This window comes from Protopterus annectens, chromosome 1.part0 (assembly GCF_019279795.1).
Source record: "Protopterus annectens isolate FY-2018-M chromosome 1.part0, PAN1.0, whole genome shotgun sequence".
NCBI classification, from domain to species: Eukaryota; Metazoa; Chordata; order Ceratodontiformes; family Protopteridae; genus Protopterus; species Protopterus annectens.
Window position 1 is genome coordinate 1,364,325,440 of NC_056725.1, and position 26,795 is coordinate 1,364,352,234.

A 26,795-nucleotide genomic window follows, 5' to 3' on the forward strand; every position below is an offset into this window, starting at 1 on the left:
AAGGATGCCCACGAATGGATGCTACATCCAGACATCTTCAAATCCATTACAAGGAAATGGGGACTACCAGAAATAGACTTATTCGCATCCCCACACAATCACCAAGTGAAAATATTCTGCACAAGGGCATACCACCCACTTGCTTGGAAGGTGGACTCCCTATCTTTCAGTTGGAAAAACCTGACAGCATATGCATTCCCACCTCTTCCTTTGATGCACAAGGTGCTATTGAAGATCAAAGAAGACCGTCCAAGGATCATCCTGATAGCTCCAGACTGGCCGAGGCAGCATTGGTACCCATTACTGAGGAGTATGTCTCAGGAACAAATATGGCCTTTGCCCCTAGTTCCCTTACTGTTAACACAGAACAACTTCAAAACCCTGCATCCAAACCTAAAAACGCTGTAGCTAGCTGCCTGGAACATTGCATAAGACAAAATAACCCAGATTTATCTCAAAGGGTTAAAGACATTATCTTGGAGGCTCGCAGACCCTCAACAAGGAAAACTTATTCAGCAAAATGGAAAAGATATCTCATTTGGAGTGCAGCAAAAGGAGAAAATGTGTCACTGGGAAACATAGCTAACATCCTGGAATACTTGGCAGAACTTTTCCACAATGGCCTGTCCTATTCTTCCATCAAGATTCATGCATCAGCTATTTCAGCAGAATACAACATGGACCCTCCAGTCTTCTCACATCCTCTACTCAGGCAGTTTCTGAGAGGAATTAAAATGTAAAACCACCAAGGAAGCCACCATTGCCCGCATGGGACTTGAACTTTGTGCTAGAAAAGTTGACACTCCCTCCTTTTGAGCCAGCAGCAACAGCAGAATTACAGTACTTATCATGGAAAACTGCTTTCCTGCTTGCAATCACTTCAGCAAGAAGGGTTTCTGAATTACAGGCATTAATGGCAGTACAGCCCTTCCTTATCTTCCATCCAGATAGAGTGTCCATGAGAACTAATCCTACTTTTATGCCAAAGGTGGTCTCCAGGGTATCTCTAAACCAAGCTATCCACCTGCCTACATTCTTCCCCAACCCACAGAACAGGGGAGAAAGACTATTACATACCTTGGATGTACATAGGCAATTGCGCTACTACCTGGACAGAACCAAGAGCAATAGAAAGACTGACCAGCTACTGGTAGCATATGCAACAGGAATGGAAGGAAAAGCAATTTCAAAACAGACAATCTCTAAGTGGATAGGAAATTGCATTAGATTTTGTTGCTCTTACCATGTGCAGGCCAAATCTTATGTTCCTAACCATAGATGTGGTTGATTTATTTTCAGTAATTCCTAAGTTATTGAATTTGATATTTTTTCATTCTTAGAAAATAATTATCCTAAAGTGCCCACTATTTTGGTGTGCCTAAAATCCACAAATGTGTGGAGGATCCACCTCTTCGGCCTATTGTAGCCGCACAGGGTTCTAAGACACATTCCATCTCAAAATTCCTGGATTGGAAGCTTAAGCAGGTTTGGGGGAGGGATTTGTACCTCCTTAAAGATTCCTGGGAATTTTTGCGGAGTATTACCAATGACCTGTGCAGGCCAAATCTTATGTTCCTAACCATAGATGTGGTTGATTTATTTTCAGTAATTCCTACGGACATAGGATTGGAATGGTTAGAGGAGGCATTGTGGGAATGTGCTGGGATTACTCATAACGACGTGAGTATGATTATTGGGCTGTTGGAGTTAGTATTAAAAAACAACTATATTTTTTATGGGGGTGAATATTTTCAACAGATTACTGGGGTATCTATGGGGGCCAATTGTGCACCAACTTATGCAGATATCATTATGGCCGTTTGGGAAAAGAAATTTATTCATAAAAGGGGTTACGAAAAGAACTGGATACATTACTCCAGGTTTTTGGATGATATTTGCATTTTTTGGGTGGGCCCAGTTGAGACCATTGATGAGTTTATTACGTATATTAGGGGTACAACGACTTTCCTAAAATTCACATATGAGACATCTGTGGAATATGTTAACTATTTGGATGTTACGTTAACTAAAGATACATCAGGGTTTACTTCCACAGTTTATAGGAAGCCGACCTTTTCTAATAGTTACTTGCACTTTTCTAGTTCACACCCAGGGTTCCAAAAGAGAGGTATTGTCAAGGGACAGTTTGTTAGGGCCTCCCGTATGACATCACAGGACCCGCAATTCCATACTGAGTGTGAGAAGTTGTCCAAGATGTTTTTGGAGAGGGGGTACCCCATCCATATGATAAATTCTGTGAAGGAAGAAGTATTGACAGGGAGATCCACTAGATTTAAGCCCATTTTGGGGCAAGGCCTTTCAAAAACTGGGTAGGGTAACAACAAAATGGACTTTTATAGTAATCAGTTATTGTTTATCACTGAATACAGTGGTAACATTGGTAACATAAGTAGGATTATAGATAGGGAATTTAAGTCTTTTCAGGAATTAACAGACCTTAGTGGATTTAAGAATATTACTTTCAAAACTGTATATAGGAAAGGTCTTAATATTAAGAGAATTCTGGAGCAGGATACTAAACTATTTTATCAGGAAAACTCCCGTAAAGGGACTTGTGTGGATGGTGTTCACAGTGTAAACACATTTTCAATCAAGAATTTGTGTATTTGGAAAGTAGAAGTAGGAAGATTGTTTCCAAAAAATTTTACAATTGTCTTTCCTACGGGGTTGTCTATTTGGCGGTGTGCCAGTCATGCCAGGCATTTTATGTAGGGAAGACCAAAAGGCAACTCCGTAGAAGGGTGTACGAGCACCTTTATGATATACAAAAATGTGACACTAATAATGCACTTTATAAGCACCTTATTACATGCTCTGGAGGAACCTTCTCTCTTTTTTTGTATTGGATTCTGTTTCCAAAGAAGCCAGGGGTGGACCCTGGGAGGTATTATTATCCCATAGGGAAACATACTGGCAAATTTTGTTAGAATCTAATAGATTTCCTGGGCTTAACGATTCTGCGTCCATTATCCCATATTTAAAGCTCAAATCTGACAGAATTTGAAATATTTATTTACTATCTGGTATATAATAACAGCAAGTATTTTGTAAAATCTAAGATATACAAATATGTATATATGTATAACATTATTGCCTCCTTTGTTTTAATATGCTTGGGTTTTATGGTTGGTTTTTAAAAAATTTTTTTAATATACATGAAAATGAAAAGGATTTTATGACATTTATAGTGTGGCTTTAAATGTGACTAATTATTTAATTGGGAGTTATGTGTGTAATTATTTTAGTATTTAAACCAGTGTGATTTACTGAGTCTTTGTCTGATGAAGTCATATGCTCGACGAAAACGTGTGTAAAATTGTGTGGCGTTGTCAATAAACTGCTGTTTTGTGGATTTGGGCATTGGAGCCTTATTGTGAGCTGTTTTGAGTGATATCGTATCACTATTTCTTCAGGTGGAGTTTGCCTACTGGACTGTCGTTTTTGTTTGTTGGTTCTGGTACAGGATTCATTGTGTCTTACCATGGAAAGGCAACTCCAGAAAACATCAGACCTCACTCCACAAGGGCTACAGCCACTACTACAGCTTTTTTACGAGGAGTGGCTACCAAAGACATTTTAGAGGCTGCTACTTGGAGCTCCGTGCATACATTTGCCAAGCATTATAATCTACCCTTATACTCCAGATCCCGAGCAGGTTTTGCCACTGCTGTTTTGCAAGGGATCTTAGCTACACCATAATCTTATTATTACCTCCTCCCCCAGTTTGGCTATGGTATTCTACCCATTTGTTAGGACTGCAGATGCATCCTTGAAGGACATAGTACAGTTTTGTACCTACCATAAATGTAGATGTCCGAGAGGTATGCATCTGCAGTCAGGATTACCCTCCTCCTTCCCTCTGTGGTACTCCTAGGGTATTTGCCCATCTTCTAGCTAGCTGGGGGAATCCATTATGGTGTATTTGTTTGTATATATGTATATACATGTTTATTTTTATTTGCTCTCTGTTATTTGGAAACTTTTATATTTATCCAAATTTAGCCTTCCTAGAGGGCACCTGGCATCTGGGGCAAGAAACACTGAGGAAAATGGTGTCGGCTGATACCTTTATACCCGAAGAACTGCAGCTATGACGTCAGGTGAAGTGCGACATCAGCCGAGGCCAGACCCAGACTTTGGAATCCGGCCGACCGAAGGGCTGCCTGAGGACAGGACAACCCATTTGTTAGGACTGCAGATGCATACCTCTCGGACATCTACATTTATGGTAGGTACAAAACTGTACTTTTGCAATTTGGTTGTCTAATCTTTTTAAGTTGGTAAAAAGGGGAAAGCATATAGGAGTGTAGAGAGGAGGAAGGTTCTGGATATGGCTAGTCTGGTATTGTCAGTGAGGAATGGCTTCTTCTGTACAGTGAGCCAAGTCTGACGTGAGCTTTCTTAATTCTGATGGCTGTGTGTTGGTCAAATCTGAGTTTGTTGTCGAATGTCATGCCAAGGAGTTTTGTTTGCGCAACTGGTTGGATGACTGCTGAGAGAATAGTGAAAGGAGGGGTGGTCGATGATTGTTAGCTACTCGTAAATAGCATTAACTGTGTCTTTTTGGGGTTGAGGATTAGTTGTGATTTACTTAGAGATATGTTTCTGTATCATTAAAAATTTGTTGGGCTACTATTTGGAGGTCTGGTAAGGTATCTGCTAAGCAGATTAAAATTGAATCGTCCGCATACCTAGCTGCTTTAGCGTGTGTTGTGGATCAGGCTAGATCATTACAGAAGATGGTGAAAAGAAGGGGGTCCTAGTGTGGATCCTTGGGGGACTCTGAGAAAGGCAGAAGTGGTGAGAGTTCAGATTTCCATCCTACTGCTTGTTGTCTATCAGAAAGATAGCTTAGGAACCAGGAGAAGGAAGTCTTTGATAGGTTTAGTGAGGCAAGAGTATTAAGGAGTTCCTGATGGGAGACATGTCGAATGCTTTTGACATGTCTAGGAAGATCAATGCTACTTGCTGGTTTGAATTTCTGAGTTGGTTGATGGTGTTAGAGAAATTAATTAGGGTTGTGGTGGTGCTGTGTTTCAGTCTGGAACCATGTTGGGAGGGAGAGAGAAGGTTGTGAGATAGCAGGTATTGTAATAACTGAGTGTGTATACATTTTTCCAGAATATTGACATGGGAAAAGGATGGCTGTGGGTCTGTAATTGTTTAATTCTATTGATTTTCCTTCTTTGTGTAGAGGGGTGATATAGGAAAGTTTCCATGATTTTGGGACATATTGTTCTGCTATAGACCTATTTACTAGAATGGAGATGAGTAGAGCTATGACATCGGCTGAAAGTTTGATGTACTCATTGGGGAGTTGATCAGCTGATAAGGAAGAAGGTTTCAGTTTTTTCAGCATTGTTCTTATGGTGTTAGTTGGGACAAGTTTGAGGTCAAAAGAGTTGTTAGTTTCCACGTTAGATGGAAGCGATAGCAGATGGAATTGTTCCTTGTAACTAAGGAGAGGATTGTGTTTATAAAGTAGGTGTTGATTTGTGAGGCAATACTCACGCTTTGGTTATTGGTTCTGGGGTTGTGGCTTTACCTTTGTGGAGGAGTGAGTTAATTGCCTACCAGAACTTTTTCACATTGTTTTCATATTTGTTTTGCACAGATGTATAATTTTTTTTGTTTAGTTTAAGTTTTTTTTTGTTTGATTAGGGAACTGCAGGTATGATAACAGAGTTTTATTGTCTTTTGTTTTCTGGTATTGAAACCAGGTTTTGTCCCTTAGTTTTTGAAGTCTAATGGTTTCTTTCGATATCCAGGGCAATCTTATTTTTAACACATGTATGAGTTATTGCTAGGCTATTTAGAATAGCTAAAAATGTGTCATTGAAGTATATTATGGCCTAGTCGAGTTGGAGATGATGGAGTGGTGTCCAGTTACATTTATTGAGCATATCTAAGTATGCTTCGTTGGAGAAGTTTTTGGTATTTCGTATGACTTTGTGGTTCTGGGTGGGTTGAGCTGATGATGGATTAAGTAGGTAGGTCACTTAAATTATTTGGAAGGCATCCGGAGAGATACTTGTGGGTGGTACTTTTAATAAGTGACCAGTCTAAGATAGAGATTCCCTTTAGCTATGTTTATCTGTTTGAGTGGGAAACTGGATTGTTTGGGAGAAACCATGTAGGTTTATAAAGATGGAGGGGTTATCACCAGTGCAAGGGTTCCAGTCTAAGTTGAAGTCACCTGTGATAATGGTTTTGTGGGTGTAGGTTGAGGCTGTTCAGGCTATGAGTTCCTCAGTGGCAGTGTTGTTGGGAGGTATGTAAGTGGCCCGTTATGGTAATATTTTTCTTTGGGTTGATTCTGAGCCATGTTACTAGGACTTCAAATTTGTTATCATAAGGGTATTTGATGGGTAGGTAGTCTATGCTTAGCTTGTCTTTGTAGAAGATTGCAACCCAGCCTCCCTTCTTCCTGATCCTGTGTAACCTGTGTATGCAATAACGCTGTGGGAGTATGTCTGGGTCTCTCATATGGGGTTTTAGCCAAGTTTCTGTTGCTGTAAGACTATCTGTTGAGTATTGTGCAATGACTGCATGAAAGTCTGTGATTTTGTTAACTAGGCTTCTAAGATTCATGTTAAGAATGAGAAGGTCTGAAGTTTTAATGTGAGGAAGTGGTGGGATGGTAGGCATGATGGTATGTTGTGCAGTATGTGGCCCGGGACTGGGATGTATATCACCATTATGGAGAATTTGTAATAATATAAATGCATGTTTGTGTGACAGTTTGAAAAGTATGTGAAGGTGTTTGCTGAAGTGGTTAATCTTATTACTGACATCTACATGTTTGAAGTGGAAGTATGCAATAGGCGTGTGATTGTAGAGTTGGGAGGAGATGGCAAGGTAGTAGAGTGAGGAGTGGTTGGTATTAGTATAATATAGTGTGGGGCAATGGACATGTTGTATCTGAAGGTGAGTGTAGGATGTTATATAGTGTGCTGATAGCAGTAGGGGATAGAGTGTGGGCAGGAGAAAGAGCATGGTGTGTATTCTTTTTTTTTTAAATGTTAGGTTAGCTGGATGGCGTGATAAAGAAGATGTAGGGACAGAGGGGTGTTGGTGTAGTGTGGTGGGAGTAGAGTGATTAAGGACAGTTGTAGTTAAGTTGTGTGAGGGGAGGGATGAGTGTTACAAATATTGTATTGGTTAATTCAGGTGTGACTGGCGGAGGAAGGGTGATTGTTGATTGGGGAAGTTAGGGGAGTGGTTAGTGTTTGTATAAGTCTAGGTGATGCAGGGTTGGGTGGGAATGGGGTTAGGGTAGGGGAGTGGAGTGAGCCCGAGCAAAAGAAGAGTGCAAAGAAAAACAATCAGTATGAGAATTGGAAACTTTGGAGCTGTATGTGAGAGTTAATTGACTCGATTGTGCTAGCTTTCCTTCTGTCACATCAGCCATGTGTGCTGCTGTAATGCTGGACCTGCCATACTGCATCATAATGCTGTTTATACTTGATACACAGGTGCTATTAACTGCATAATACATATATGGTTAGCTCTGTGGTGCTTTCTGCAGTATCCTTTTCAGATATTAGCACTGAGCAGGTACACAGTACTTATGAATCTCTGCCAACAAGTGCCTCTTTAACAATGTAAATGCAATATCAAGAATATGATCTCTCTCTCTGTCCGAAGTATATAGATTTACTTTTTATTGTATAGAAAATAATATACAGTTATATGTAGACATCTGACAGTCATATGATATCAAGATCTGGATAAAAAGAAATTCTCATGATCTTATTTGTTCTACTGGAGGCATTTGATTTCTCTAGGCAATCTGAAGGCTTATATGTGGGAAAAAGTATCCTTGTAAGCTTGCTGTGTTTTAGTCAGTTGATACACTTTTTTTTAAACATTTGTGTGTCAGATGATCATAATTACTTAAAAAGATGAAAAATGATAATTTGTTTACATTTTGGATGAAAAGCTGTATATGTGTATGATGGGCAAACATTGCCTTATGATGTCAATAGTGGTACTTCATACCATTGTGCAGCCCATCCCTTCCAAGAATGTAAATAATTAAATTTATTTTGCATTGAATTTGTTGTTTCTCTGTTGTAGGTCCATAGTTTGTCCATGGAAGACTTTGATGCATTTTTAGCTCAAGCACTCACTATTCGGGAAAAGTCTGCCAGACAGCTTGCAGGAATACAGGTACAGGCTTGACCTTCTGAGTTCCATTGGACAGTAAATGTTTATTCAGTGTTTTATGCCATTTGACATTCTTGTAGTTGAACTGGTGCTTTGGAAAGTATGAGCCATCTAGTTTTGCTTTTGTAAACATCTGTTACAGCATTTTACATGTTTTAGCATCTGAAATGTAACACATATTGGGACTGAGACTGTCAATGAATGACTTACCTACCTAAGCCCCAGGTAGAAGGCTTCAGTTAAAATGACTGGGTAGTGCAATGATGTGATAATAAGTAAACAAGATTCACTCAGAGAGAAAAAGGAGTTATTGATGAGGTATTGTAGAATCCACAATTTGTTCCAGGCTTTTAAATACCTTTATTAATTATATAACAGACAAAAATTACAAATAATTCCCATTTTCGTATTACACAAAAGTCTGCAGTGTAATAGCATGTGAGAGTAAAACATTAAGTGAATTGCTTGACAAAATTAAGAGCAGTGGAAGTGGTCAGTATTATACCAGTTTAAGTTCAATCTATCCAGTGCCTACCATACTTTTTTTTTCTGGCCCTAGTGGCTCATGTCAGCAGCTGTGGTTAAGACTTTCACTTGCATATACTGGTCCCGCAGCAGTAAACTGTTTACAATGCAGCAAGAGTAAGGGTTCCTGTAGGATGTAGTTTTGGCATTAGACATTATCTTGGGGAACTTATCTAATTGCTACAGCCTCATTATATTGTTAAAGAAGCCTGTTTTAAGGATTCATTGCCACTCTTTTTTTAAGCAGGTGTGTCTTAGCTTGTTGGGGAGTTCAGGTGAACTCTTTTTTAACCTGAATCTCAAAGGAATTCAGAATATTTATATATTTATGATTTTATAAGCTCATCTTACTGCGAGTTGGATCTTGATCATCCAGCATGGTTGTTTCCTGTGTGAGTATATACAGGAGAACTCAGTACAGTGCCGTCTTCCACAAATTGAATAGAAAGTGGAACTAGGCAGTCCACTCTATAGGACATAAAGAGATCCACAGCAAGGTCATTCAGGAGGTATTTCCACCTCTTGTACACTTCATATTTGAATATATTTATTGATTTCAGAAATTCAAATTCCTGCCTCACTCACGGCTGTTTGGAATATTCTGTGGGATTGTTTATGACAGTGCAGTCCAGGGAGTTTAAATCCTTGCCTTATTTTGTTTGTTCATTGATTCTTTCTTTCATTCATTCATTTATTTCAGCTGGCTTGTCTGTATCTAACCTTATTGCCTTTTTTAGATATGACCTAAGGAGCCAGGCAGAACCCCAGCTATTCCAGGTACAGATAGTGGTGCTAAGATTTTGCTATACTGTTTGTTTGTTTGTCTTTTTGCCTTTTCCTGGTTAGGGGTCGCCACAGCGTTACTCTGATCCGCTAATGATTGGCAGTCGATTTTTATGGTGCCAAGTTGCCAGCCCAACCTTCAACGAAGGCACGCCCATTCACGCATGTCTTTCGGAGGCCACTTGACTGCGGGGAGGACATGCAGACTCCACACAGAAGGCACTCCAGCCAAGAATCGAACAGGAGAACCTCTTGCTGTGAGGCAACAATGCTACTGTTGTACCATCGCGGCTTAGATTTTGCTTCACTGTACTCATCCAAATTAACATTGTGTATATAAAACAGTCGTCGCTAATTACTTGTATAGTTTATCTACTATACAAAAAAATTAATACAGCTGAGTTTCATAAGTTGTCAGAGTTTACCTAATTGTAATTTTACATCCCATTTTAAAAGTTAGATGCTGCACCTTGGTCTTACATCTGACACCTATAATTTTGAAGAAGATCTTTGCAGTTCCACCAGAAGGATTTACATGACCTAGGTAGTGAAACATGGAAGACTGTAGACCTACAGGATTGTATATCTCTAGTATGTATGATGTGGTGATTCCTACTAAATACCTACATACTTGATTTATATAAGTGTATAGACAGTGTTCAGTTTAAGAAATGCTGATGTTGTTATAGATGTTATCCAGCTTACAACAGAAAGCACAGAATAATGATGTGAGGCTTGTTAGAGAACATCAGTAAATGTCAGTATCAGATGGCTTTCCAGCGTTGTGCTTTATTTTGCTCAGCATAAAAGACCCAGCTTCATCTGTTCTTCTGCAGGAGGTAACTTTTAGGAGTTTTTTTTCTGGTATCTCCAACCTGGCCAGTTTCTAGTTTTCTGAAGGTCCAGTATTCAGAGCTGTGTAACCAAGGCTGGTGGGTGTTGTGAAATTTTGACATCACTCACTGGGCTAGGAAGGTCCATTCAGGCCCTGCGATATCCATTTTTTTTTTACACTTGCTGAGTTTGGCTCTTGATACTAACATTTGTTGTAAGAATTATACCTTCATTCACTGCCTAAACCAATCAAACAAGAGAGAGCTCAAGTCATCAAGGAGAGGACAGCAAAATAGGAAAATCAGGATGCCAGTGTAGTATTGTTATATTCCAAAATGCCATTTAATTCAAATCGATTTATTCCAGACAGTAAGCTCAACAAGCTTTCACCAAAGCTTCTCAGGTTTGCAAGAAATCATTACCAATCAAAGTTAAATGTATACAAGTATAACATGCTATTCAAGAATTAAAACCTATTGGTTAAAAATAATTAAAGCAATACACATTAAAAGACAGTCATAATACCTAAAACTGTTAAACTGCAGTTTATAATATATAAAAATTATAAAATATGTATGGAGTAATATGAGTCAGTCTTTTGTAAACTTATTCATCAGATATTTCTAAAACCATATTAAAACTGTTGTCTGCTTACTAAACCTGGTTTAAACCTAACTACATAATTTAGTCCTGAATGCACGTCAGCTCTTAAAGTCGTAATGCACTTATATTCTGCACATTCAGTTGTATTATGTGTGTCACCATCTCTTCTACTTACAGGAATCAATTCAAGTGTCTTAAATTTAAAACCTTGTACAGAATGCATCTCTGATATACTTCTGTATAATGCACTGGTATTTATTTGATGTTTTATGTTAGAAAGATATTCATAAATGCACTCTTTAAGCTTTCTATTTGTCTTCCCGACATAAAATGTCACACATGCTTGGCATAAAGCCATATATACTATATTGATGGAATCACAATCTACATAACTATTGTATTTGTTTATTCTGTCAGTGACTGGATGGTTAAAATTATTAGTGCACAATAGATACTTAAAAAAATACATTTTCCACAGGAATAGCTCTCTTTCCTCTGACTATATCTATTGTTAATCAGGACATCTTGCTCCTTTTAACACAACAGCTGTTTTACATTGTGATTTCTTTTATAACCAAAAGCAGGACATTCTTCAATAATCCCTACTGGCAAGTTTAATAACTCTAGAATATGCCAGTGCTTTCAGATGATCCTTTTTATATCATGTATACATCTATTGTATGTAGTAAATCTTAAGTTAGAATTATTAGTGTCTCCTGATTAAGTATATTTTGAAGAGAAAGAAAATAATATATGCTTATTGATAACATTACCGCCTTTGAGAATAAGTTTATTTCGTATAAAAAAATTACAATGGGAAAGACTTCTATGACACCTACTTAAGTTGAACCTAGTCCCACGTGGACTAAGGATTTTGAAAATGCCCACATATGGTATCTCCTACCCAGAGATACTGCGACAATTGCAGGTGTTAAATTTGAAGGTGGGTAAAGAGCATATCCTATTAATGAATAACTACTTTATGTCTGTGGAGAATGGGCTGAAAATGGAAGTACATGAGTTGTAGAAAGCAATCATTGAACATTGTTCCCTTTCTAGTGTATGTGACGATTATGACTCTACTATAGATAGACTAATAGGTTTGAACATTTGATTACCACAAAAAAAACGTAAGTTGAATAGGGATGCTAATGACTTCAGGAAAAGGCAACATATGTTTTTTGGCCAAAAACTGATTTTCAGAATATTAATATTGCTAAGTATTTTTCAACTGATGTCACTTCTGCTTCACAGCGGGGTGTAGCAGAAGTAACCATTAGGAGTATTGCTTCCGGTGGTGTCAAACCTGCAGTTGCCCTGATTGTTGATACTACTCTTGTTTCTGCATTAGATCCTGTTGATACTCTACCTTTTTTGATGGTGGCACATCTATCCACATGACAGCTGAGAAGGAGAAGCAGGTGAATGCAAAATGTAAGGGAATAGGACCTCCCAGGCCTACTACGCATAGTCGTAAACTACAGGGAGTGAAGTAGTATATAATATTTCCAACTCCACGTTGCTGGATGTGGAAACTATGGTTTTGAGTAAAGGCTTTAGCTTCATTCCTGCCATGGATGGACATCTTTTTGACTATATAACCAAATTAAAATTATTTACATGTCAACTCAATTTGAAATTCTTTTTTCCACAACAGACACAGTTTGATAGAATCCCACATAAGAAACCTAATATGTTTGTACTCATAAGTAATCACATTATACAAGCCTTTCAAAATACTTGTGAGAGGAGATTTAAGATCTGTTCAGTAACAAATTATTAACTAAACTTTTTTGTAACTTAACCAAGTAAGAGAATATTGCTTTGAGGAATTTGACTTTACTATGAAATAGTGATTAAACCCACTGATAAAGGCAGGACGGTAGTTGTAATGGATACATGATTTTATTTGAATTATGTATTAGATATGATTTCGGTTATTGATACATATGCACCTGTTACACATGCAGATATTCAAAATATTATAAGGAAAGTTGATAATGAGATTTATAGTTTGCATCCTGATTGACATTTCTCATTAGATTTATTGTCCTATTTTCATGTACCAAACCCAGTAGTACCCATGCTTTATGGGCTTCCTAAAATCCATAAATATAAGGAATTCCCTCCTATGAGGCCCATTGTTTCATCTAGAGGGTGGATTACACAGTCCATTTCCCGATATTTAGAAAGTGTTTTACATCAATATTTGGGTTATTGTAAGAGTTACATAAGAGATAACCAAGATTTTTTAAGGCAGTTATGCATATGGTATTCAAGCTGTAGCCATCATTCTCTGTTTTTAGTAGCTTTGCGTGCCGAGTCTCTTTTTACCGTGACAACTAATGAAATGGTTGAAGACTTTGTTAGGGAATTTTTATCTAGATACTTCCATTTATTTATGAATTATGTGGCTTTAAAACAAAAACAAAATAGCTGAATGGTGACGAACCATTTTGATTAAATTGACAAATTGATTAATTGTTTAATTGATCTATTAGACAGAATACTCAGTATATAAATATGGAATAGAATGAATTAATTTATAAACCTGAAGAAGCGTACCTTGGCAGTACGTGAAAGCGCTTGTTTCGATAATAAATATAATATTTTTATCATCGTGGTGACTTCTACCTTATTTTGTTCGCTGCTACGTGGATCTCTTTTTTGGTGGAAGTCCTCGGAAGGTAGCGTCCTGTCTACTTTTATTACCTTCGTTATTTTTTTGGAATTCCCTACCTCCACACGATGGAAACATCTACAATTGAACTGGATTATAATCCTGGAATTAGGAGCAACACCAGAGAATGGAATAACATTTTTCATCAACGTGACAATCCATTATTGAATTTAGAATTACATCTTCCTACCATCTTAAGGAAAACAGGTACTGTGGAGAATTTTAGAGAATTTTATAATGGCCTCAGAGAACTTGAAAATGAATTATATAAATTATACAGACTAATATGGCAGAGAAGGCATCTAGAGGCTTGCCATCATTTCCATGTGATACCTTGGGGGATGCGAATTTTATGCATGCCCACATATGGAGATAGTCACCCTGAACTTCTGAAAAAATGGCAACAGTTGAACATAGATTCCAGTAATCAAGATATAAGACTTTTAATTGATTACTTTACTCCTATTGAAAATGAGCTAGTTACAAAAGTAGAGGCTTTGCACAAAGATCTGCTAAATCAGTACAAAGGAGAAACCTATGAGAAAAAACTTGATGCAATGTTTGTACAAGTCATCGCGTACAGTGATAGACTGCAACAACTCAAATACAAAAAATTACAAAGAGACTACCATGATTTTTTATCTGGACAAATTTTTGTTTGGCCCAAATATGGAGATCAATTTAATGCTCGATCAAATCATCTGTCCCATGCTGATAACACCTCCATTAACACAATGGATTCTTCGGAGCCTTTGAATTTGGTTAACACGGAAATGACGACATTATCAAGTACCGGGAAGCAAGATGAGTTGCCAGTAAGTGAAACACCACCACCGAACCAACAGGCTCTAAAGGAACCACTTTCTCTTGGAGCAAGACCTAAATCTGGTACAGGTTCAACTTTGAATACTTTTTTACCGTTACCAATAGAATACAGAACCCGAATATCGTCGCGGTCCAACAGTCGAGGAAGAAGAAAAAGGAAATACTCGGGGGAAATCACCGAAGTAAGGAGAAAGAACAGGAATTGAGGCAACTTGTTTTTAACTTCTCGAGTCGTGAACTGACTATACATGAACTAGATCTTTTGAACAAAGGACTCTCCTTTATTCCATCTCAAGGTAGTAACCTTTCAGAAATTCTTATTGACTTATGCCTTTTTGTAAGAAGTTTAACACTAAAATTATTGTTTAAAGATGCCAATACGCCTAATTTTTATACTGGTGAACAATTCAAATGTAAAAGTATGTTCATACCTACCCTTTTACCTAATGTCGATTGCTTTGTAAGATTATGTGAACAAGACTTATATGAGTATTTTTCTAAAGGTAAATCTAAGCATGTATTTCACAATCTAAATGCAACTGAAAAATCTCTGCTTAAAAATTTCCAGCAGGATGGGAATCTAGTATTTAAACCAGCTGATAAAGATGGAGGCATAGTGATAATGGACTCCACCCTATATAATAAGTTAATGCTTGACATGCTGAATGATGATATTGTTTATAAATATACAGAACATAAGCAATTAACATGCATTGTAAAACAGATTCATGCCACTCTTTATGATCTTTTAATGTGTAGACAAATCTCGAAGGAACTATATGAATACTTCCTACTTGATTCCCCTCTTATTCCCGTGATTAAAGGCCTTCCCAAGGTAGATAAAGGGTTTTTTCCCCCTCCTTTACGACCAATAGTGTCTGGTGAAAAGTGGATAACTGAGAATATTTCCCGCTATATTGAATCCAAATTAGGACCTTTAGCTAGAAACATACCTACTATCTTAAAGGACACCCATGAATTATTAAAAGATCTGCAGACCTTAACCATAGAAAATGTTATACCCCCATCAACTATTCTGGTATCATTAGACGTCAAAAATCTCTTTACTGCTATTCCCAATGAATATGGGATCGAGGCTATCAGGGAATTCATACATGCAGATGGAACACTTGATAATGCCTCTCAAATGTTGATCTGTACATTACTAGAGATAGTCTTAAATAATAACATCTTTTTATTTCAAGACAGTATATATACACAGACCTGGGGAGTAGCCATGGGCACCCCCTGTGCGAATTCTTATGCCAACCTAGTGATGTACCAGTGGGAATGTAGATTTTTGTTTGATAGTACATTTTTCAAACATATTATACTATACAGACGCTTTGTAGATGCTATACTAATACTTTGGAAAGGAGATGATGAACTATTGAAACATCTGGTTCCTTACCTAGAATCTACAACTGACTTCTTGAGATTCACTATAGAGAAGTCTATAACTAAGATAGATTTTCTAGATGTTACTATCCTTAAACAGGTGGATGGTACAATTTCCACTACTCTATTTAGGAAACCATGTTGGAGAAATGCAATACTACATTATAACAGCATGCATCCACGCCACATATTTCCGAATATTGTTAAGAGCCAATTTCTGAGAGTATCTCGTCTGTGCAGTAATAATAAAGATAGAGACATGCACATAAATTCTATAGAGGGGTTCTTTATTGACAGGGGATATTCTAATTCCCTGGTTAAGGAAATAAAATGCCAAACTTTCGGTCCTAAATCTCAGATCAATGAAGGACAGAGAACTAAAAACATATATAAAATTCATCGGCATGATATCAAGGTAGCCTTTACAACCAGATATACCAATGATATCAAACATATTAATAATATAATTAGAAAAAAACTGGAAAATACTATTATTAGATACACAAGTGGCAGAGATTGTTGGTAATAAACCTGTTTTTAGATATAGGAATAGCAAAAATCTGAAAAGATTACTGTGCAACGATAAATTAAATAGATCGATATTGGACTCTAGACAGTTTCTGAGACATGGAACATTTCCATGTAACAGATGTAATATGTGCAATTTTATTTCTAGAAATCAACAATTTACTGTACCACATCTAGATTATACATTTGTACCTAATTTTTATGCAACTTGTAATTCAAAGAACTTAATATATTTGGCTACCTGTGTTACATGTGAGGCATATTATGTAGGGTTAACATCTAGGATGTTAAAAGATCGTATATACAACCATAGTTATGACATGAGAAAAATGGTATTAACAAATGCTTTAGCCAAACACAGAAGATATACATTTCATGACCATGACTTTAAATTTAGGGTACTACAGTTAGTGAGTGAAAGTAAACGCAAAGGCGATAACATGGGCTACTTAGAGTTAGTTGAATTAAATTGGATTCTAAGACTGAGGGCACACATTGAACCAGGGCTTAATCAGGCTGTAAGTATTAAGCCAGTACTAGCTAGATGTAGATGAATAATGGGTACTGGTTTTTATCAACAAGAACCATACTATAACATCAGAGATATACATAGGTAGATAGGCTCTACAAATACCTTTGACATGCTAAACACTTGAGTTTCTTGTGTTCTGATATACAATAATAATTTTTAAGTTGAAGTTGTAAGTGTTATATTTGGGATTATAAAGATATTATCTATTTTAACATTATACTCTTTAATGCTGTTATATCAACTATCAATTATGCTAACTTGAGATTTTCAGCGATGAATTGCAAGCTATTAAACCTGGTTGCATATATATCATATATAAAATCCTGCACGATGCTTACATGGTAAATAAGTAGTATATTTAGATATTTTAATGATTAATGTTTATGTATATTTTTATTTTATTTTGTTGTCATAAGATTTTATATTGCTGTATTTTGCCATATTTTATTATATGTTTTATAAGTCCAATGAATTATGTGGCTTTAAAACAAAAACAAAAACAAAATAGCTGAATGGTAACGAACCATTTTGATTAAATTGACAAATTGATTAATTGTTTAATTGATCTGTTAGACAGAATACTCAGTATATAAATATGGAATAGAATGAATTAATTTATAAACCTGAAGAAGCGTACCTTGGCAGTACGTGAAAGCGCTTGTTTCGATAATAAATATAATATTTTTATCATCGTGGTGACTTCTACCTTATTTTGTTTGCTGATACTCCCATTTATGTAATACTGATATAAATACAGTTTGTCAGTTGTTAATGATAGTGTTGAGTAGCAACATTTTCCTCTTTCAAGATAAATATTACCTTCAGACAAAAGGTTTAGCAGTGGGTACTTTGGTATCCAACACCTATGCAAACATGTTATTGACTACATGGGAAGATAATTACATTTTAATAGAGAAATATTTTTCAAAAATCCCTTCTTTGTATAAAAGGTTTGTTGATGATATTTTTATTTTGTGAGATTCTGATAGTGGAGATTTGTACAAATTTGAAAAGTATTTAACATATTTTTTTAAAGTTTAAAACATCTTGATCTTCTAATAATATCAGATGTCCTTTTATATCACTGCTGCAATATTCTTAACCTTAGGGATCTCCTGCCAAGAATAGCCCAATGTCCAGCTAGTATACCAAAGCCTTTGGATCTTGTATACACCGTACGCCACACATATACTTCCCACACAAGGACATAGGGCATAAAGGTGATTTATGGACACAGTTACCCTTGAACAACTTTGCCGTCATCCAAACACCCTTTACTATGCTGAATGTGTCAGATAAGTGCCCCACTGGGGTCTTTTTTTTCTTTTTGCTGTTAGTCTTGTTTTCCTTTGGTTACTTGGAGTTCATGTCATCCAAGAAGGGAAAATGTCAGTGTGGGAGGCGGATTCCCCATAGTGTCTCTTTTGTTTGGGTGCTTCCCATGACCATACCTCCTGTAGTATTTGTAAGGCATTTGTGCCTAAGACTCTTAGAAACCATTTGTCTTCTCTGGCCATCTATCTTGATAGCATGAGGCTTAAACAGTTAGCCCAGGGAAGCAGGACAGAATTGACTAACCCTAAGATGCTTCCATTAAGCAAGAAGAATGCCAATAAATATTGGCAAGATTCTTTAGCTGTCCAGCATCCATCAGACATCTCTCTAGAACAGGGTGATAACTCTGTAGGCTGTCCAGTGTTTACTTCAGATTCCTCTGCCATGACCCCGTGGGAGGCCCTAAGATGCTTCCATTAAGCAAGAAGAATGCCAATAAATATTGGCCAGATTCTTTAGCTGTCCAGCTTCCATCAGACATCTGTCTAGAACAGGGTGATAACTCTGTAGGCTGTCCAGTGTTTACTTCAGATTCCTCTGCCATGACCCCGTGGGAGGCCGACATGGATCTTTCTTTTTGCACATCCTGTGAGGCTTTGCAGGCATCTGCTCCAAATGTCGAGGAGGAACTGCATTTGATTAACTCAGAGTGCCCTAGTAGGATTCCACAGATTCTGGTGAGGGAAGAGGTTCCAGGTACTCTTATTAAATCCTGTCAGAGTTTGAAACCTCCAGTTTTGTTAAGGTTGACATTCCTACTAAGAAAAATTAGAAGACTTAACATTCTTCTGTACGCTGCATGGACCCTCAAAAGGAATGGCAGGAGTTTTATTAGTGCCTGTTTAATCCCTTAATGGCCCTGAAACCTCCCCGGGGGTTCTGTGCTTACTTCCCTTGGACTTCAATTCCTTTCTTATGAAGAGTCCTTGTCTTACTCTTCCCAGATGCTTTATACTTTGACTTATGGCTGTCATGAAAAGTAGTCCATTAGCCCTGAGTCTCCTTTTGAGAATTATCTTTTGAGGACACAGTAGTCAGAATGATGAAATAATTTAAGTGGGATTCTTCCCAGGAGGCTGATATCCATGGCTGGTATTGTGAGTTGCTTCAGGTGGACACTCCTAAAGCTTCCACAGTACCTCCTGTGTTGGCTGTTTTGTTAGACACCTTTGTAGCTGCCTCTAAGACTCCTGTTTTTAGCCCCTTCTTCAAAGAATCCTAACAGGTTCTGTAAGGTTCTTGAGGATTGTAAGTTCTTATTTCAGTGTCATCCTACTTATCCTGCTGTGGTGTCAGTCTCCTGTGACAAGCCTTCTAAACTTTTGCCCTCTACCAGGCTTCTGTCTTTGGCTAAGGATAGTAGGACCATGGACAGAATTAGGACCATCAATTACCAAACCCACATGACCAGATATGCTGTGCCCTTGATGATCCAGGCTTGCCAGGTTATTTCTGACCTCCCTGATTCTGAAGGAAAGTCTTCTGCTGTATCTGTTTTGGTTCTTCCTCTAAAGTGGCTCACCACTTTACCAAGTACAGCTATGATGCTGCTGATACCTCTTCCAGTGTTGTTGCCTTTGGGTTTGTCATGAGGTGTTACTCTTGGCTTTGCCTGCAGTCATTACCTAAAGACAGTAAGGCCAAGTTGATGAATACTCCTTTGGATAACAAAAATCTCTTTGGGACTGCTGCTACTGCTTGTACATCTAAATCTCTTCAGGAAAAAGGGAAAGCTTTGCAATCCTATTAAGTCTGATTTTCTTTGCAGGCAGCCTCATCAGGCCACTAAAGGTGCAGGAAAGGTGGTAGGTGAGTTCCCCCTACTAAGTTTTCTCAGTCTCCTGTTGCTCAGAAGCCCTCCTTTATCTGACAAGCCTGCTTATCTTTGACACTTTGCCCCACTAACCCTCTGCCAGGTTTACTTGTCCCTTTGTTTCTCCCTCTGTCTTCCAAACTGGCAACTCATCACCTCAGTTTCTTGCATTCTGTCCAGCATCCATCAGGATTACCTCATGGTGTGGAAGTTCATATCTCTTTTTTCAGGGATTCCTCAGCCTCCTCAAGGGCAGCTTCCTCATTTCACAGAGTTTCTTGGGTCCCTGCCAGACCTGTGAAATATTCAGCCTGTCCCTCCTTCCCAAGGAAGAAAAGGATTCTAGTCCTTAATGTTCCTAGTTCCTTGAAAGGAGGGCTCTTGGATACTTATTCTGGATCTCTCCTTGCTCATCACCTTTCTCAAGGATCCTTCTTTTCATATACTTTATCTTTGAACCCTGTTTCCTCTGTTGCTGTCCTAGGCTTTTCTGGTGTCCTTGGATCTAAAGGATGCTTACCTTCATATTACTATTCACTTGCTTTTCAGGAAGGTTCTACTTTTTCCTGTTTCTTCCTCTAATTTTCAGTTCTCTGCTTTGCCTGTTGCCCTCTCTACTGCCCCAGTAGTATTCACAAAATGCCTAGCTCCTGTGATTGCCTTTTTCAGGCTCCAAGGTATTCAGAATTTTTCTTTATCTAGACGACCTGTTGATTCATGCAACTTCTCCTATTTGCCTGTTACACAGGCTTTGGTGTTTACTGTATCACTCCTTCAAAGTCTGGGATTCACTGTCAACCTACACAAGTCTGTTCTGACTCCCTCTCAGGATCATGTGTATCTGGGCTGCAGGATTCAGAAAGTGCCAACGTCGGCCTGTCTTCCACCTCCAAAGGTTTTGTCCTTGACAGCTTTGTCTCTTCCTCTGCCTGCCATTTCAGACAGTTTCTATAGTCCCAAGGATTCAGGACCTCTTCTCTTCCAATGCTTCCTCTTGCCAGACTGCATTTGCAGAAGTTTCAGTGGTACATCTTCAGCATTGCCGCTCTCTAACTTACCTTCAACCCAGGCCTGAACTTTCAGCCTCTAGTTCCTTCTCATGATCTGTTCACAGACGGCTAAGTCATGGGGTGGTGGGCTTCCTGTGGTCACTTGAAAGTTGAAGGTCTCTGCACCCACCCCTCATTAGAAGTCAGACAATATCAACATTAAAGAGATGAGACCTCAGATTCTGGCCCTTCAGGCTTTTTCCCCTATGTTCTGTCCAGAACGGGTTACACAGACAAAACCACAGTCCATCGGTGGAGTATTCCTCAGGTAGATCTTTTTGCCACACCTCTGAACAGGCAGCTCCTTCTTTTCTGTTCCAGAGTGCCATGCCATCTGGTGTGAAAGACACCCTCCATCCCCCTCCTTTACTTCCAAGAGTTTTGCAGAAGATTCAGCTGGACTCCCAAAAAATCTTGCTGGTAACGTCCTTTTGGCCAAGACAGCACTGGCCAGGAGCAATCATCACATGTTACCTCGCCAGTTGGACCTCCTCACACAGGACAAGGGACCACTCATCCATCCTCACTTGTCCACTCTTCAACTGATACTGTGGATGACAGGGTTTTGATCCCATTTAAGCACCTCTTTTCTGAGGATGTGCTCAGGGTTTCAACAGGAGACAAGAAAATCTGCAGCCAAAATGTCTTATATGTGCAAATGGAAAAAAAATGGTCTGGTGCCATGCTGATAGCCAGGGCCCTTTTTTAGTGGGGGTCCCTCTGGCCCTGTCTTATTTGTGTGAGTTGTTCCAGTCTGGCTTAGCCTATTTTTCAGTAAAGGCCCATTTGTCAACTATTTCTTTCTGTCTGCCCTTGAATCCTTCTTTGGCTTCTCATTTTGAGGTCAAATGGTTTCTTAAATACATCCTGCATCTTAAACCCCCAAGGAAAGCCTATTCCTTCTCCTTGGGATCTTAATTTTCTTTTGAAAAAAATTGATCCCAGCTCCTTTTGAGCCTGCAGTCTCAGCTTCATTGCAACATTGTACCTGGAAGACTGTCTTGGTGCTTGCTCTTAATGCTGCTTGGAGGGTTTCTAAGATTCAGGTCCTTGTGGCAATTCCTCCTTTTTTTCTATAGAGATAGGGTGTCTCTTCATACCAATCCTTCTTTTATGACCTGGTTTGTCAATGAGTTGTCCTTAAATCTGGCAGTACAACTCTGTTTACAACTCTGTTTCTTTTTTCCTTCTCCACAGTCTGTTAGTGAGAGGGTCCTGCATACCTTGGATTTGCACAGACATCTCTGGTGCTATTTGTGTAAAACTAAGACCATTTGTAAGTCTGACCAGCTTTTTATTTCTTTTCATCCAATGACTTTGGATTTAGCTGTTTCAAAGCAAGCCATCTCCTACTGGATTTCTAAGGTAATTTCCTTTTCATGGTAAGTGTTTATCTACTTCAGTTAGAACTCATTCCACTAGGGCTGTTGCTTCTTCTGGTGCTTTCCTCAAGGGTTTGGACATCAGTTCCATCCCTGAAGCTGCTACTTGTCTCTCAGTGCATACCTTTACTAAGCATTATAAACTGGATATGGTTTCCACAGCCAGAGCAGGTTTGGCTTGGGCTGTCCTGCATGGGTTTGTTGTGGGCTGTTCCCAGCCTTTCACCTCCTACTTTTTTTCTTGAACTTTTGTTCTGTCCCTAAAGTCAAGAATACTACAACAGTGATTAGAAGGACATAGTATAGATGCGTAAAATCTTACCATAACACTAAATGTCCTTCAACAGTGATATAGAAGGACATAATATAGATGCTTAAAATCTTACCATAACACTAGATGTCCTTCTCTTCACTGTTGCAGTATTCGTTCCCTCCCTCCATCCTCCTTTTTCTTTTGGGTTTTGATTTAGTTACCCTTCTAGCCAAAGGACCCATTTTACATTCTGCCTTTTCTCCACTTGGATGTGCATAGCCTTCTTTTTGTCCTGTGAAGACTTTCTCTACTGGGGCAGTTTTGTTCTGGGTAACTGTGTCCGTACGTCACCTGTATGCCCTGCATCCTGTGCTGGGAGGATACGTGTGACATATGGTGCATACAAGATCCAAAGACTTTGGTATACTGGGTAGAAGTTGGACTATCCTTAGCAGGAGATACCTAAGGTTAAGAATAATGCAACAATAAAGAGAAGTACATCTACGGTTATTTTAAGATTTTATACAACTGTACTTTATTAAGATAGTAAGATAGATGGGCTGATGAATAAATAGGAACAAGTATGTTTAAAAAGGAGACTAATATGAATATACTTTTACGCTGAATGAGTGTGGATCCCTCACATATTTTTAGGAATATTGTTAAGAGACAGATGCTACAACATTCCAGGTTATCTACTAAGGATGAACAAGTGCCTCAACAATTAGATCAGTTAGTGCATGAATTTTCAGAGAGGAGATATGATTACCCTGAGCTGGAGAATGAACACATGTTGACTATAGGAGCACAGGCTTCTAAAATGAAGCCTTTTCTTCTTCTTTCTCTTCGGAAGATACTGAATCAGGACGCTCTAATAATTCTAATTTAAGATTTATTACTAGATACAATAGACATACACATGATATAAAAAGGATCATCTCAAAATACTGGCACATTCTGCAGTTATTAAACTTGCCAGCAGGGTTTATTGAAGAATGTCCTGCTTTTGGTTATAAAAGAGAGCGTAACTTAAAACAGCTGTTATGTTGTAAAGAGCAGGATGTCCTGATTATCAGTAGATATTGGCTGAGAAAAGGGAGCTATTCCTGTGGAAAATGTACATTTTGTAAATATCCATTATGCCCTAATAATTTAGAATGCACAAAAATAGTTATGTAGGTTGTGGTTCCATCGATATAGTATATATAGCTTTATGTCAAGCATGTATGACATTTTATGTTGGAAAGACAAATAGAAAGCTTAAAAAGCACATTTGTGAACATCTTTCTGAACTGAAATACAAAATAAATACCAACGCATTATATGGACATATAGCAGACATGGATTCTGAGCATAGTTTTAAGTTTATGACACTTATTGATTCCTGTAAGTAGAAGAGATGGTGACACACATAATAGAACTGAATGTGCAGAATATAAGTGGATTATGGCTTATAAATTTTAGAAGACTGACTCATATGACTCTATATATATTTTATAAGTTTTATAAATTGTAGTTTAATATTTTTATGTATCTTGACTATTTTAATATGTTTGCTTTAATTATTTTTAACCAACAGGTTTTAATTCTTGAACAGCATATGATACTTGTATGTATTTAACTTTGACTGGTAATGAATTTTTGCAAACCTGAGAAAGCTTCGGAGAAAGTTTGTTGTTGCTTGGAGTAAAATGGCTTGAATTAAACAGTGTTTTGGAATATAATATTACATTGCCATCCTGAGTTTCCTATTTTGCTTTCCTCTCCTTGGTGACTTGAACTCTGTCTTGTTTGACTGGTAATTTTTTTGACTAAGCCCGTCTTTGTCAGTACGTCTATGTTTTTTTGGATGTTTCGACCATCAGACAACAGATGCATGACTGCACTGTCCCGCATAGCTGTAAAAATAGCACATAGTAATGTAGTGCTCACATGCAGGGAGGGGGAAGCTGTGGTCTTTGTCATTTCTTTGAATTTTGCCATTATGAAGAGTGCTAACCACAAATACCAACAGGAGGGTCTCTTGCTGCAACATGGGCACCAAATCAATGGGTGAAGGAAGGGGAACTGAAGGTAATATGAGAATTGGACACCAAACATCTGCCAGAATCACCTCCTGCAAAGTTTGCTAATGAGGCAGGCTTGCATTCTTTGTAAGTCATGTCTCAATCTGACAGCAAGAGAAGCAACTTCAAGAGAAGCCCACAAGTTGCAACCCTGGCAACCACTGTGGAGGGGAACATCCTGGGGTGTCCAGACTCAATAATCCATATTACAACATTCCAGAAGCATGGCTGTCTCATTTGGAGTGATTCCTGGAGTCCCCCATACAAGACTTAGTAATTGCAGTTTGTGACCAAGCACTGTACTCTCCTGGCTTCTCCTCTGGTAAGGCACTTATTGCAGGCTAAGGTTGAGTAGAATTTTGTAAATATTGATGTGGCTTTTTTTGCCCAGAGGGAAAGACCAGATTTTAGGCATGGTAATTTTATTTTTGCTTGGGACTTATCTTTGTCAGCTCTTGAGAATAGTCACAAGGAATGCATGATGCCCCTTTCAGACTTCAGACAAATAAGTGTAAGCCTTTGGCATGCACTCTTCCTAGTTCCAATACCATATCTCCTAAAATGTAGCTCTTACTTGTGACATACTTATTACCTTGAAAACACAACAGGAGTGTGTGCCAAAAGGAAACATCCACACAAAACGTACTAAAACCAAAGCACACTTTGGTTTTAATACTTATTACCTTGAGACTATCTCATTCGTAGGCTAAAATGGGAAGGGTTTATATCGCTTTCAATTTCCTGAGAAGAGGACATTACAAATATAAATGTCCTTGTCTCGTGGATAGCCAAGTATAATCAAATCTACTTGACTTCTTTGTTCCAGATGATCCCTGCTTTGTGGAGATGCTCATGCTTATGATGATAATCAGTGTATAGCTTGTTTAATCCTCTGTCTTCTCATTTGAAGTGCCACAACCAGTAAACAGGCAAGAAGGATGAGGAACTTGGCCTTACTTACAGTGGATCCTGTGCTGAATTGTGCCATATATGCAGTTTGCAAACTTCCAGATTCTGCTTCACCTGCCCATAAAATGTCCTTGCAAGCCTCTTTTGCAATGGTGTAACGTCCATACTAAACATCTAATTGTCACTTATTTGTGAGTTCTTTAGTACAGCATTGGTCATAGAGGTAGCACCACATATCCACTTTAGCCAATTTGGAACTCAGCACTCTCAATCTTATTTCTCACTTGTCTTAAGTTCCATCTCTTCCTAGGGGCTCAGGAAAGGCCTTAAAACACCTGTTCCTTAATGTCAGAATCTGGAAAGGCTACCAGATTCTTTAAGAATTGGGGGAGTTTGGAAAATACTCTTTAGTTTGGCTTTTACACTGAGATTTCATGTAGCCAACTTTAATTTTGTGTATTCTGATGCTATGCCTAGGGTAGGAGGCTCAGGGATTTGCCTGCACGGGATAGCATGACATAGGCTGTCCTTTGAGAATGAACTGAATCTGGCATTCTAAACACCACTTTTCAAGCTGACATATGTTTTGGTCAGACTTCTCAGGTTCTTGTTGAGGACCTTCAAAATAAAAAAAAACAGTGGCTCACCACAGTAGAAGAAGGGCTGTATAACACTCCAGTTTCTTCTAGCTTACCACTGTTCCGCAAGAAAGATACTCACCCCCCAAATGGGGAGGCCTTCCATGCATTAGGAAGTTTCACATCCTCTTGTCTTATAAACTTAGTCTGCCAGAAGGCTTACACTCTGAGCTCAATAATTGTAGTCTTGACTTTTGAATAAGGACTGGCCAAAGAATTCATGTTTCTCATAGCATTGGGGGAGGCATCATCATACAGTAATTGGTTTTGAAATGATCATATATGGCAACTTCAGGGACTATTACTGTTAGTTAATGTTAAGTCATCTGTCAGAAAGAGCTCTTCTTAGGAATGAGGTGTAATCACAGAAGTGCAGAATGGGAAAATAGAGCCTTTTGCTCTGGAGAAGGGCAAATATTTCTCATTTTTTTCTTTACATTCTACAGAGTTCA

General features: G+C 38.3%; 1 protein-coding gene across 2 annotated transcripts in view; it reads left to right on the forward strand.

The window, feature by feature from the left end:
* FAM120B (family with sequence similarity 120B) overlaps positions 1-26,795 on the forward strand; it is a 1,321,047-nt gene that overhangs the window by 673,181 nt on the left and 621,071 nt on the right. For both annotated transcript variants that reach the window (XM_044066895.1, XM_044066905.1), the window contains exon 6: positions 8,101-8,193. In XM_044066895.1, coding sequence (XP_043922830.1) covers positions 8,101-8,193 — 93 coding nt within the window. The remainder of the gene's footprint in view (positions 1-8,100; positions 8,194-26,795) is intronic.